Source organism: Nematolebias whitei, chromosome 3, assembly GCF_014905685.2.
Source record: "Nematolebias whitei isolate Nwh7 chromosome 3, NemWhi1, whole genome shotgun sequence".
NCBI lineage: Eukaryota > Metazoa > Chordata > Actinopteri > Cyprinodontiformes > Rivulidae > Nematolebias > Nematolebias whitei.
This window is the reverse complement of record NC_056500.1, coordinates 21,583,314-21,598,345: the sequence shown is the minus strand read 5'-3', so window position 1 is coordinate 21,598,345 and position 15,032 is coordinate 21,583,314. Positions and strand designations below refer to the sequence as shown.

Below are 15,032 nucleotides of genomic sequence, written 5' to 3'. Positions count from 1 at the left end.
CTAATGTGAAACAATGTTTAAACAAAATACTATGCCTCCTATTAACACAAGTATTATTCTGCCATCTCTGACTTGGTGTTTTTACTGGTTTGATCTTTATTTTTATTCGTGCTGTTGAGTGACTGGCATGAGATTCACCTGTTGTAGGGGGTGTGACTTTCTCCTCTCCTCAGGTGATGTAATTAGCACAAGTGGTATGATTGCTCCGTCTTCCAGCTGTACAGTTTTTAAAACTTTCATATTTTGATCATATTTTTGTGTTGCAGAAGTGGACACCATGCCAGTTCTGAAAGACACCCTGCTGCTCTTCTTTGCTTTGTTTTGTTGTTCTCTACTCTGTTTTGCATTTTATAAAATTATAATAAAAAAAAAAATTTTAATAAAAAAAAATAATAAGTTATTTTTTTAATTATAAATGTTTAATAAATTAATAATTTTAACTAAATTAATGAAATTTAAAAAATGTAAAGTTTTAGTTAAAAAATATTTTTAATTTATTTATTTATTTATTTTTTATAAAATTATACGTTTTTATGCCTACTTCCTCAGGCAGCTGAGACGAGCTGGTCTGGGAAGTTCAGTCCTCACCTCCTTCTACAGGTGTGCAGTGGAGAACATCCTGTGCTCCAACATCAACGTGTGGCATGGAGGCTGCACAGCTGCAGAAAGAAAAGCTTTGCAGAGAGTGGTGAAGGCTGCACAGAAGTCTGTTGGGGTCAGTCTCTCCACCATCACAGACATCTACACCTCCAGATGCAGGAAGAGAGCCACCTGCATCATGAAGGACCCCACTCACCCAGCACACACACTTTTTGCCCCGCTCCCCTCAGGAAAGAGGTTAAAAAGCATTAAGTGTAGAACCAGTAGACTGAGGAACAGCTTCTACCCTGAAGCTGTTAGACTCATGAATCTCTAACCAGGATAATCAGTGTGAAATAAATCACATCATGTTGCTGCTGATCTGTTTCATGTTGCTGCTGATCTGTTTCATGTTGCTGTGTTCATTCGTGCTCATCTGCTCACACAGACTCATGTTCGTGCTGCTGTTTAACGTATTGTTTTTATGCTGCTAGTGCTTAGCGTATTTTTAGTTGATGTGTTTCTTAGTTCATATCTTAGCTCTTATTACTGTTTTTCTTTTACATTTTATTGTTGGGTGTAACTGGGACTCTGTGTACACAATTTCACTCCACCACATGTACCACTTGTGGTGCGAATGACAAATAAAGAAACTCTGACTCTCTGACTTTATGCTGCATAGTTTTAATCTTGTTTTATCCTGTTGCTCTGGATCAGCTGGTTCTTCTGTACCCCGGCTCTGCTCTTGCTCTGTTGGGCGCACCGTCATCATTTTTTTTCCCAGCAATCTTGATTCACTGTAATCAGGCAGAGTTTCACCTGGTAAGACGGACCAACTGGTGCCACTTTTAATTGTGTATGTAGTAATGTAAGACCCCTATTGTCTTAATTTAGTTTATTAATATTTGTTTATTGCTATTCTTTAACAATGTTTACATTCACTTATTATCCATTTTAAGTTATGGTTTGTTAATTTTATTTTTGTCTCTTTGTTACAGGCTGAGTAACATTGTAATCAGTAATGACGGTAAACGGTTGATCTCAACTAACGACTTTAAAACATCACGCACAATTTGCCTTGCTGACAAAGAAGAAAAAATACCCAGACTCCATCATTAAAAAAGAAAAGAATGTATGTTCACGACGTGGTCTACATAAAAATCTTCAACGAGCTGGCTGTTTCTACATCTGATCATGAAGTTGTATTCTACGATTTTTATAAGAGACATCAGTTTCTTAAACTCAAATGCTGCCTGCAGGACGAAGAAATCACTGCCATGGATTGTTGGGATGAAGCAAAACTTGCTTTAGTAGATCCAAAAAGAATATTGTATTTAAGTAACTCCAATATTATACAAGGAAATGATTTTCAGAAGTAATATGTTGGATCCGATCTCTTTAAAGACGTTTTCACCTGGACCTTTGCCATGTCTGCTAAAGACTGTCAATAAAGATTTTCTTTATGTAAAGATTTCCATTTTTTGATGTCTGCTCTCACGTATACAACCCAACTTTAAATTACTTTGTAGTCTGCAAAAGAACATCTCAATCAATGATCTTTACTAGTTTTACCAACAAACTGTTGACAAGAAAGATCAAAGTGTCTAAAAGGTTTTAAGAGCAGTGGAAATAACAGATTCTTACTCTTCTTCGTCCAAATATCTGATAAGGTGTAGGTGGGTTTATACATGTGTGGACTCTTCACAAATCCAAAACACCACACGGTACAAGGTCATATCCCAGAAGCACCTCACCCAGGAAGCATCTTTACCAGATGCCCGAACCACCTCAACTGGCTCGTCTCGATGTGGAGGAGCAGCGGTTCTACTCCGAGTCTCTCCCAGATACCTAAACTCCTCGCTCTGTCTCTAAGGGAGAGTCCAGCTACCCTGCAGAGGAAACTCATTTTGACCGCTTGTATCCACGATCTCATTATTTTAGTCACTACCCAAAGTTTGTGACCATAGGTGAGTAGGAACATAGACTGACCAGTCAACAAGAAGACAAAGAGGTCTGCCAGCATCATGAAGGACCCCACTCACCCAGCACACACTTTTTTGCCCCGCTCCCCTGAGGCAGAAGGCTGCAGAGCATTAAGTGTAGAACTACTAGACTGAGGAACAGCTTCTACCCTGAGGCTGTTAGACTCATTAATCTCTAACCAGAATAATCACTGTAAGAAAAAAAATCACTGTAATGCCACTTTATATGGTAATATGTCACTTTATCTGTGCTGCTGATTGTCCATGCTGCTGATCTCTTGCCTTTAAGATGCTGTATTCAAACTTATCTGCTCACCCGCAGACTCATGTTCAGGTGCTGTTTAATACATAGTATTTTTTTTTTACATTATTAGTGTTTAGCGTATATCTTAGATCCTTGTATTCTGTTTCTTTTCATAATTTGTATTTTTGCTATTTTTAGGTGTAACTTGGACTCTGAGTACACAATTTTATTCCACCTCATGTACCACATGTGATGCAAATGACAATAAAGAACTTGAACCTTGAACTTGAACCTTAAACCTTGAAACAGAGAACTTCGCCTTACAGCTCAGCTCCCTCTTCACCATAACGGACCAGCACATAGTCCGCAATACTGCAGACACTGAACTAATCCATCTGTCAATCTCACTATATTAGTTAGTATGCAAAGTATTTATAGTCATATATTAGTTATATTAGTTGCATGTTAGTGACGATTATACTGTCATAACATTCTGGACAGGCCATCAAAGACACTTTTGTCCTGTTCTCGTCTTCAGACGGTCGAAGCAGGTGGCTGCTCGTCCTGAGCCTGGTTCTGCTGGAGGTTTCTTCCTGTTTAAAGGGAGTTTTTCCTTTCCACTGTTACCTTTGTGCTTGCTCAGGGTAGGAGACTGCAATGAAGTGAAGATACAGCGTAATCTGCTGGCTTCCTTCTTGAGATAGACAACATTTTCGAATTGGCTGTTATAAAGAATGAATGTGAATGTTTCTGTTCAGTGCCCTGAGACGACTTCTGTTGTGACTTGATGCTATAGAAATAAACTGAACTGAATTCTAAACTAACTACAAAGCTGCTGTGGCACATCATCATTATTCCCCCCATTTTTTATTTATTTATTTTTTTCTTTCGGCTTCTCCCTTCTTCAGGGGTCGCCACAGTGAATTAAGTCGCAAGAAGACCATTATTCCCCCTATAATAAATCTGGTTGTTGTTTATTCCGGCTCGTGGGCGATCACAGACTAACATGATCAGTTTGTGTCCCTGCGAGAGTGCACAGCCTTTTGGCTTGTGTTTCTGCTAATTTAATTATTTTAATTAAACACTAATAACACCAAAACACCACTATTTGTATAGGCTTCATATTAAAGCAAAGATGTATGTCTTTGTTATTTTGTTTTCATTTAACAGGATTGCCTCTCAGAGTTATATATTTGCCATTTCAAATACTTTAAAGGTATCAGGCAGGACTTATGTCGCCCACGGGCTGGAAGAGGCCTGTGGGCCACCAGTTGAATAATTCTTAATTCTGGAGAAATAATGTTTATGACTGTACTTGTATAGAGCCATTCTGTCTAATCAAGATACTCAAAGTGCTTTACAACACAATCTGTGCCCTCATTTACCTCCACACACATTCATACAGCACTCTACTACTTCTCTAAACATTTATGTCAATTTAACTGATAAATTAAAATAATAAAGTAAATAACACACTAAAACTCCACTCTTTTCTTCTGGGTGCTCTCAGGATGAAGTGCTCTGACGTCTGCTGATTGTCTTCCTATTTGTTTGTTTGACTGTTTACATATTAAATATGCAAACATGTTAAAATATTAAATATGTTTACAGGTAAATACTGTGTGTAAGGAACAGGTACAGCCCTGCACAGATAATATTGTAAGGCTGGACATAAATGTTGTGTCCAGCCTATTCAGGGCTGTACTAGTTCTATTATTTATTACATCACACAACTCAGTTACAATTTGTTGGTTTTGCGTTTCGCTTTTGTAATTCTTTGGGATGACGCCACAGAAAATAAGAAAATAGTTTCTAAATGATCCGATTTTAAGCTAATGTTTCTCGTGAAGCAGAGGAGAACGTGCACAATGCTGCAGGCACATGCACAATCATTACCTCATAAAACCAACATCTAAACTGTTTGCACGCAGTGTAAAGAGAGAAATGAAGCAGAACCAGAGATCTGTGGGTACGGACAACATTCAGTACATATCTCCAACTGTTTGTGTTCACTTTACAAATACAAAAAATATATATTAAAGAGTGGATTCTTACAGGAATAGAGTTAGGGTTGCTTTTCTTTTCAACCTTAATGATAAATATTTCCCAAGAAGCTGTATTTGATCTAACTTAGATTGAGTAGCTGACCTTGGGCCCTTATTTCTAGATGGCAAAATGATCAACTAACTAATCTATTCGGTGTTGGTGTGAATGCAGACAATGCTTTAAGTTGTTTTCCTCTCTGACAGCTGACTGATGAGACACTGCTGGTGAGCTATTAAAGCTGTAAAACATTTTAATGCAAGCTAAAGCAAAACAAAACTTTAATTCCTATTAGGTTTATCTGTGTTGCCGTGAGTTTACTGAGCTGAGTCGAAGCACTAAATTCAGCCCACACAGTGCACAATTGTCTTTGTCTCGGTTCGTTTTCTGTTATCTATTTGTTGTTCTCACAGTGAGCCATGCAGCAGCTCTGAAATGAAAATGAGTTTTATGTATAGCGTAATAACGTAAATGGATTTTTCTCTATTCTTGTCTCTGCACCGCTCTCTGGCAGCCCGTGGCTATTTACTTGTTTTTGTCTAATTATTCATTAGCGAATGCAGAGGAAGAAGCACAGAAAATGTGGGTGCGCATTCGTGGAAACAAGCCAGTAATCCTCTGCAAACTGCCATCCCTTTATCTTAACTCTCAGGTTTTGATTGAGTTCCACCTCATATACTCTTTTATCTGATGTTACTAGTTGTTGAGACCACAACATGACAAAACATGATGCTTTGATGCCATTGTCTTCTACAAATAAATGCACACAATGAGCAGGAAAAAGCACAATCAAACCTCAAAAAGCTGCAACAAGACTAAGATTTAGGCTCTGTGCTTTACACACAAGTGACCAGCAGGGGGCGCTGTTTGACGCTTTAAAAGTGAAAATCAAGGTCTTGAAACCATCAGGGAGGTGCAAGTATGCATTCAGTATACATTGTATAACTATGCAATAAAAGTAGAATCCTGTTTTATTTAAAACAGGATTCTATAGTCGGTGTAAATTGTATATATTTGACAAAAACAAATATATAACAGCACATCTTATTCATAAGGTAAATCAAACTAAACTAAACAGGAAACTGACGTTGCGTCAAATGTCTGCGTGATTTGAAGAAATACATTTTAAAACTGGTGACTGGTTACTTCTGATACTTCAGTTTGGTTTTATAGCTGTTTTCATAAACAGTGCTTCTTAAAGAGTCTGCAGATGTTATTCCTTTGACAAGACTGTCATCTAGTGGTGCTGTTTGTACACCACTCTTATACGCTCCTATGCTTTTATATGACGTGGATTTTATTCGTTCTTATTTGTTAATAGTCATTTCTATCATTTTTCATAGACTCTGTAAGGCATTTATATTTGATATGCCTTTTCTGGTAAACAAACAACCAAAGGAAATTAATTTGTCTTTTCTTATTTCTCTTAATTTATTCTATTCAATTTAGTTTATTTATATAGCACCAAGTCGCAACAGGAGGTGTCTCATGGTATTGAACTGAAACATTCATATATATATATATATATATATATATATATATATATATATATATATAAGCCATTAGTAAAAGGACTGCACTTATGTAGCACTTTTCTGTCTTATCAAGACACTCAAAGCTCTTTACACTACAATCTGTGCCTCATTTACCCATTCATACAGCACTCTAGATCTATACAAATAATAATCAGTGCTTTATCACATTCATACACCGTTGGGACACTCATCGGAGGCAATGAAGGGTTCAGTGTCTTGCCCAGGGACACTTCGACATGTGACTGCTGCTGGAATTGAACCCCCAACTCTTGCATCGGAGGACAACCACTCTAGCCACTCAGCCACAGCCGCCCCTCTCAGTAAAAGTTATCTATCTCAGGAAGTCAGCAGAATGAGTTGAGTTTCCATTTCGTCACAGTCTCCCACCCTGAGCAAGCACAAAGGCAAGAGTGGAAAGGAAAAACTCCCTTTTAACAGGAAGAAACCTCCAGTAGAGCCAGGCTCAGGATGAGCGACCATCTGCTTCGACTGGCTGGAGTTTGTGCAGGAAGGAGAAACACAGAATGGCAGGTCCAGATGTACTTTCTATAGAGGAAAGATTAATACTGTAACACATGTTAAGATAGAAATAATTACAAATACAAACAGGTAGAGTAGAGCAAGTAAAGACAGCAGCAGAGTGAGGAACTGTGGTCAGTTTGTCCTCCAGCAGTCTAAGCCTATTATTAAGGATAGCTCAGGAAACTAAGCCAACTCTTTCAATATCAAAAAGAAAAGACTTAAGTTTAATCTTAAAAGTAGACAATTTGTCATCCTCATGGGCAGAAACTGGAAGTTGGTTTCACAAGAGAGGAGCCTGAGAAGCACTTCGGTAACATATACTGTTTTAAATGTGCTTTATAAATAAAGTTGACTTGATTTGATAACTGAAAGATCTGCCTCCCATTCTGCTTTTGGAAACTCTGGAAACAACAAGTAAGTCTGCAGTCTGAGAGTGAAATGCTCTGTTAGGAAAGTATGGTGATATAATATAATATAAGTAATATAGGATGGAGCTAAGTTGTTGAGGGCTTTGTAGGTAGAAGTAATTTTTTAAATTATATTCTGAATTTTACAGGGAGCCAGTGGAGAGAAGCTAAAACTGGATGGATATGATCTCTAATACTAACTCCAGTTAAGACTCTGGCAGCAGCATTTTGGATCGACTGAAGACTTTTTAAAGAAGTTTTTGGACACCCAGATAACAAACCATTGCAATAGTCCAATTTAGATGTGACAAAGGCATGAACCAGTTTTTCTGCATCATTTTTATGTATTTATTTATTTATTTTCATATGATCTTGAGCTAAAGGACAAAAGGTAACATGACCTCAGTAAGGGCATCAACGATGTGCATTATTTAATAAATGAACAGTGAAAGTTAAAAACTCACTTCTTTTGAGATTTTAGTGACAACTAGTTAAGGTTACAATATTTATTCAGTTAATCTTCTACAAGGGAACGGCTGAGAATAAACATTTAAATTATGTCATTTGTTATCAGTTTTTTCTTAACCTGTAAAGAATCATATGACGGAGTATTAGGGCCACGCTAAGAAAAAAGTAATAATAATTACGCTAAGGAAAAAAGATTACATTACAAGAAAAAGTCATATGACTTTTTAACTTTTTGAGTTTTTTTTTTCTCGTAATATTTTTGGGTTTTTTTGCGTGGCCCTAATACTCCATCATAGAATCAAACTTTGATGCTCATGTATTTATTCTTCTAGCATAAGGGATAACTGCTGTAAAATAAAAAAAAATAATAATAAAAAGCAACCAGCTGGCTCCAGTTTTAGCATTCAGTTTGTGAAACTTATTTTACATCAGATGACCACTAGATGGCGCCATTGTTCTGAAGAAATGCAGTGTTCTGTTGAAGGCTGTGAAAACACCTGAGTGAGAGGTGAGTTTACAGAAGAGTTCATCTGTGAGTTAATATTGTCAGCTATTAAACAATATGAAGTCTAATATAAAGTATTTACTAAAAATTATGTGAATTAAATATTAGAATTTTTTATTAGACTTTGAAATAAAAGCTGGTTTCTTTATAAATGCTTTTTTTTGTTTGTTTGTTTGTTTTTACAATATCATGAAATATGAGCACTACCATTTTGGTACACCGTTATTTCGATTTTAACAGTTAAATTTAATTATGTTATAATTTTAAATTTAGAGATAAAAACCCAGAACTTTATTATAATCTGATTTCTAAGACTGAAAAGGGGCATTAATAAATGTGAGAGGGTTTAATTTCTAAACTGTGTTCATGTTTTGTTTTTTTATTATATTTTTGTTGCTATACAGTCAGATATTTTAAAATAACAAAGTTGTTGTGTTAAAGGTTATTTTTATTTTTTATTTTTTTTAGGCTTAGAATAATAAAACATAATGACTAAAACCTTTAGGAGTAAATCAGCCGAAACTCATAATAAACCATATTTTTATCACCTCATCACTCCAATATAATCACAGCCTGTGATAGTTTTATATTTATTATTTATAACATATATAATTTCTATAAATGTTGCTCATGAAAGAAATAAAAGCCCACAATTTAAAATGGAAATCGCTTTGTTTCAGAGACAATTTGGTTTATAAAAGCTTTAAGAGCGTGGGATGCTATGGGTAAATTTACATTTTTTATAAAATGTGCAAAGTACAAGTTTTATATGTGATTTAATTAACATTTCATCGAACTGAGCTAAACAACTGAAATTATTTAAAAACAAAATAAAATATTCCCTTCTATATTTCATCTTTTAGGTTTATAAATAATCTGACTTAAATCTGTCTCACAAATTTCAGGGTTAATCTCATCTCAGCACACATTTGATGGTTTTTTTTTTTAGAATACGTCAAAAATTAACAAGAAATAAAAATGACTTGGCTCTTTTTCTTTTTTTAAATAACATTTATTTGCAGCATATTCATACAATGTGACAGCAAGAGGGACAGACTTTGTCCAGCACTGAATCTGATCTGACTAACAAAAGAAGTCAAATATAGTGTTTCATTTTACCAAAATAGGATAAAATACAATACAGACAGTTGAAGAAAATAATTTTAAAAACATGAGATATTGAAATAACAGAAAACAATGAATTACACATAATTAGTTTTACAGCAGGAAGTCATTAACTAAGTTTGCTTTTAGTTTCTCATCTTTGACCACCACTTGAGTTTTATTCGTCAAATATTTTCTATTTGCAGATTTTACATTAAAACTCTGCACTGTGTATTTATTTATACTAAGTTGGTTTGATTGCGCACATTTCTCGGCGGCAGGATGAGAAACAAAAGAGGAGAGTCGTCCAAACTTTTACAGTCTAACTTATAAAATTCATTTTTAAAGTCACACACTTTAGTTCCTCTGTCAATCAGACGTTTTGACTACAAGCCAGATAATCCTAATATTTACAGGAGAGCTGCAGCCAGAACACATCACAGGTCATCAACACTTGCGGCTACAAATACAGGTGCGCGCTCCGCCCGCTGCGCGCTCCGCCCGCTGCGCGCTCCGCCCGCTGCGCGCTCACGGTTTGTCCGGCGTGTTGTTGACCAGAGGCCCGTACAGGCCGCCGCTGTAGCTCTGCTCCTTGTGCAACATCGTCCTGTCCCTGATCAGGTCGCTAAACGCGTAGTCCATGGGGGGTCTGAAGCCCAGGGTGGGCATGAGCCCCGTGGTGGAATAGGGCGTCATGAACGCCAGTCCCCGGCTGTGCGCGGAGTAGGCCAGCCGCAGCGGGTTCAGTCCCAGGTGCGTGCCCAGGGGGTAGGTGCCCGGGTCTGCGCCGAAGTGCGGGGCGTTTGGCTGCAGGGGGGAGAAGGCGGAGCGGTTGCTGAGCGTCATGGCGCCGGCGAGCATGGGCCTGGTCGGCGCGGCTGCGGTGGCGGACGCGGGCGGAGGCTGCTGCGCGTTCTGGAGCATCCTCTCCGCAGTCCACCGCTCCTCCCCCGGCCCGGACTTGTTGGGGGTCTGCGCGCCGCCGTTGTTGAGGATCTGCTCGATGGCCTGCACCACGTCTTTGCCGCAGCCCTGCAGGACCAGCTCCAGGACGCTCCGCTTGTGGCTGGGGAACACCCGCGTGAGGATGTCGATGGCGTTCATGTGGCGCGAGGCGGCGGAGGAAGGGGAGGGCTCCTGCTCGTCTTTGTCGGTCTCAGAGCCGGAGTCCGAGCCCAGGGAGCTGACGGAGCCGGGGGTCTCCTCTCCGTCCTTTAACGGCTTGGATACCGGCGAGCTGATGAAGGACTCGCTGTCTCCGTTCTCCGAGCCGGAGCCTCCTCCGTGCCGCCCGTCGGGGGAGGAGACGCCCGGGGCCGAGTCGCCCTCGGTGGAGGCCGCTTTCCCCGCGGACTTCTGCGGGGTGCTGGACCCGGACAGCTGGCTCTTTGGAAACAGCTCATACTTCTGCATGCTCGAGTCTGCAGACACAAACAGAGCACGCTCGTTTAACATGTTTCAGAACATGGAGCAGGTTCGGGTCACCTGCTGCACAGAATTACACCCCCCACCCCCCCCCCCCCCCCCAGCGCTGCCGGCTCACCTGAGTTGCTCTCGCTGTTGACGGAACCGAACACCTCGTAGTTCGGACGCGGCGGGATGATGCCGTTGGCGGCGGCCAGGGCCAGTCCCTCCGCGGTTCCGTAGAGCAGCTGCAGCTCACGCGCTTCGTTCTCCTCCTGCGCCTGCTGCCGCCGCAGCGCCACCTGCGCCGCCATCACGCGCTGCCGCTCCGCGATCAGCGTGCACTTGGCGCACATGCAGTCCTTCCAGCGGCAGTAGCGCTTGTGGCCCTTGAGCGCCGACACCACGCCGTGGTTCCTGCAGCGCGCGCACTTGGGCGTGCGCGGGTACTTGTCCGCGGCGCGCAGGAGGAGCGGCGGGCCGCGCAGCAGGTTCCCCGCCATGGACACCGGGATGGAGGCCGCCGCGGCCGCCCCGGGGTGCACCTGAGAGGCCGAGGAGGCTGAGGGGAGCTCGGGTCTCAGATCCATCGCGCGCCTTCACCGATACCAGCGAAACACGAACAAATAAACTTTCTGAACGTTTTAATTCAATCAGAGCTGATCACAACTGCCGCGCGCTTCCAAACATTTTACGCGCAACAGGTGAAGTCAGCACTTTCTCCTAACAGACTAGAAATAATGATGAAAGGAGGTAAAACAAACCGGATCAATCAAGTTTAAGTCTGAAACGAGTCCGAGCCGAAAGAAGAAGAAGAAGAAGAAGAAGAAGAAGAGATCATTCCTCTTCGATTCAAAGTTCAAACTGTCCAGGAGTTGAGGGTTGAGACACTAACTTCCTCCAGAGATCGTCAGTGGATACAGATCCGTCTCTCCTCTCTCTATTGTTGCTCCCACGTTTTCATTAGACAAATTTGACAACAATGTGGCGCGCGCCATTGGCCGAAGGGAAAAGGAGCGATCTGATTGGCTCGCCTCTGGTTTTTTTTTTTTTTTTTTTTTTTTTTTTTTTCTACTGTGTCCACCTGAGTTCTTTTTCCAAATATCAAGTGTTAAGAATCTGAAGGGAGTTCCCGGAAAGCTCAAATCGATGCAAGTTTATATTTTCAAAAATTAATTTGAACGATTTTTATTCATTGTAGCAGATTTGACAAACATTACAGCACAAGTTCAAACCATGAGCCCTGATGAAGGATATTCGTTTCAATATCTCTTATATCTTTGATAAATATATGTTTGATCTGTATCATTTTGTTGGAATCATTAATTTTGCTTCGGCTTTTCATCATTAAAAGGTCGAGCTGTAAAAAAAAAAAGTTTTTTTTTTAATTAAAGATGAAGCGTGGCTGTAATCTCATCTTTAAGGTAAGTTTATTTATTTTATTGGTTTATTAAAAGGCAGATTTTATTATTATGTGAACAATAAATCTGTTATTGACAGCAGGAAGTAAATCTGTTTGATCACTCTGAGGAAAGTTTAATCAGATGAACCCTCTTAAATTTGTTCTAACAACAAAATCTATAGAAATAAAAGTTGTATGAGCTCTGACAAATATTATAAAAGTAAAATTCGTATTTTTTATGAATAAATTAAATATGGATACTGACAACAGTCTGTTTGCTTGTTTTTTCCTTCTTTTAAATATTAAACATAAATATTAATAAAACTATTAAATTCCAATAATTCTCTTTACATTTTTAATTGTTATTCCCAAACGATTTATAGACTAAAAATAAGTTTATTCAATTAGTTTATTAAAGCATCGAGAAAAATGTATTTTTTAATGACTTAAATCTTAAATTGAACATTTCTTTACATTTTGCTTTGAAGGAATTAAAACAAAAGTGCATTTTTAATTAGCCATGATTTATTTTGGGCACAACATTTGAATTTTTTGTTTAAATATAGAATTTATAAGTTTAAATAATAATAATGATAATAATAATAATAATAATAATAATAATAATAATAAACCAGTCCGCTCTTCTCCTCGGTAATGGGAGGAGCGGAGACACCTGCTGCCACTGCTGGAGTTTAGATTTAAAAATATAATTTAAAAACCAACGTTGTCTGATCAACAATTGTCAGCTCCTCGGAGGAAGACTCGGTGATGAAGAGCAGCAGCAGCCTCAGCCTCTTTGTTTACTTTCTGAATCACTGGAAGCAAATGCCATCTGTTTCCCTCGCCGCTGTCATCTGCACCTTAATTACCAGCCAACAGGCTAATGGAGACGATATTAAAACTACATCTTTTTGACATTCACAGTAATTATCTGCATCTCGCTCGGATGAAAACTGACTTTTTACTCACGCAGGAAAAAGTTGCAAATAGAGAGAAGAGCCCGCGTCTTCAGATGGAGGTGAGTCCACATGTTATAATAAAAATAAAAAAACAAAATAAGAACAGAAAAGGCTGAACATTGTCCTGGTCTGGGAGTTTGACCAAAAAAAATTGGAGGAAGTGCTAAGAACTGCTGAAGAAGCTAAAACTTAATTGTTTTAGCTAAAAGAAGCAGAAAGCTACAATGCTAGAAAATACCAGTTAAAAGCTAAAGATTACAACTTTATATGTTTAAAAAAGCAAAATACTGTCTAAAAGGTAAAAGTTACAAAATCATAAAGCTTAAAGTAGTATGCCAGCTAAATTCTAAATGTTACATTTTAAATGTTACATTTTAAATGTTACATTTCAGTTAAATTTAAAGTAGAAAAATGCTGTAAGCCTAAAGTATCAAAATGTCAGTTAAAAGCTAAACACTAAAATGCTATATTGTTTGTTTAAAAGAGCAAAAAGTCAGCTAAAAGCAAAAGCTTAAAGTAACCTACCAGCTAAAAGCTAAAAGTTACCTTTAAGTTGAGCTTAAAGTGCAAAATGCCAGCTAGCTAACACACTAGCTAAAAGCAGCAAAGGCACATCAGTTGGAAGCAAAGACTTTCTGAGCTAAATGTAGCATGAGCAAGTGTTAATAACATGGTGAAAGACTAAAAATTGAATATAGCAGAACAGCTGCTGAATATTAAAAGTAGCTAAAGGCTAACTAAAAGCTAAATGTAGAAGAATGATAGATAAATGTTAAAATTGGTATAGCTCAGGTGTGCTGCAGCAGAATGGAAAGGGTTTTTGGAGGAACTGAAAAGATCTCGAGAAAATATTTGTAATTAAAGTGAAATCTTTTGAAAGTATAAAGTTACAAGAAGCAAAATTCACAACACCCATCGTCTGAACGAGCTGAAAGTTTTGATTTAATGTATAAGCAGCTGAAAGTCCCCAGTAAGATTGTAAAATAAAATCCTGAACTTGTTGGGTTTTATGGATAAAGAGAATTAAATTTCACAGATTTAGTTGTTTTTACTTAAGCTGGTCCTAAATGAAAGGTCCTGTCTGAGAATGATGCATTATGACAGGGATTAGGTATTATTCTTCTTGGCCCAATTAAAAATGTCCCCCCCGTGCAAATTAAAGCTGACTGTGAGCACTTAGGAAACCCAACATTCTTTGAAGCGCTTCATTAGGCCTCTGCGTGCAGAAAAACTGCGCCATGCTTTCATTTCTTTCACACACGAGCGGGGTTTTAACACCCTTTTTAGGATCACAACAAAGGCCATGCTTGACCCAACATATGTAGCAGCATGTTGCCGCTGCCCCCCCACCTCCCCACTCCGTCCACTCCTCCACCACAGCCTCTCTCGCCGCCGCCTGCGGCCTGTCTGGGCGCGGGTCCCCTCCCGTGCGCTCTCCCGCCGCTGCAGCCGGCCTCCACACAGAGGCAGAGGTTAGAGTAGCAGTTAGATGGGGGGGGGGGGGGGGGGGGGGTTCACTCAAGCATTTACACGCCTGATGTGTATGATGGGCCCCGCACCGCGGGGACAAGAGGGGCGGTTAACCCGCCGCCTCATAGCGACTCCACTGCGCCGTGGATCAGCAGAAGTGCATTCCTTCAAGGGCAGATCCACTCGGGAGTCGGGGGGGGGGGGGGGTATAGGCTCATCACAAGTTAACACAAACGTGATGAGTCCAGGCTCACACTGAACATTGATTTCAAAAAGGGCTAAAACTGCAGTCACTGCTTTTATCACATTATCCCATGAAGGCCTCACTTTTCTGCAACCGTTCAATGAGTAGTGTGTATATATATACATATATATACACAAATATATATATATACATACATACATATA

The 15,032-nt window shown here is 39.4% G+C and overlaps 1 protein-coding gene across 1 annotated transcript; it reads right to left on the bottom strand.

Moving 5' to 3' along the window:
* Positions 1-9,917: 9,917 nt before the first annotated feature.
* On the bottom strand, positions 9,918-11,383 carry dmrta2 (DMRT-like family A2). Its single transcript, XM_037674665.1, has 2 exons — positions 10,933-11,383; positions 9,918-10,810 (listed from the first exon to the last, which is right to left on the bottom strand). Exons 1-2 carry the CDS (start codon positions 11,381-11,383, stop codon positions 9,918-9,920), a joined length of 1,344 nt encoding a protein of 447 aa, XP_037530593.1.
* Positions 11,384-15,032: the final 3,649 nt, after the last annotated feature.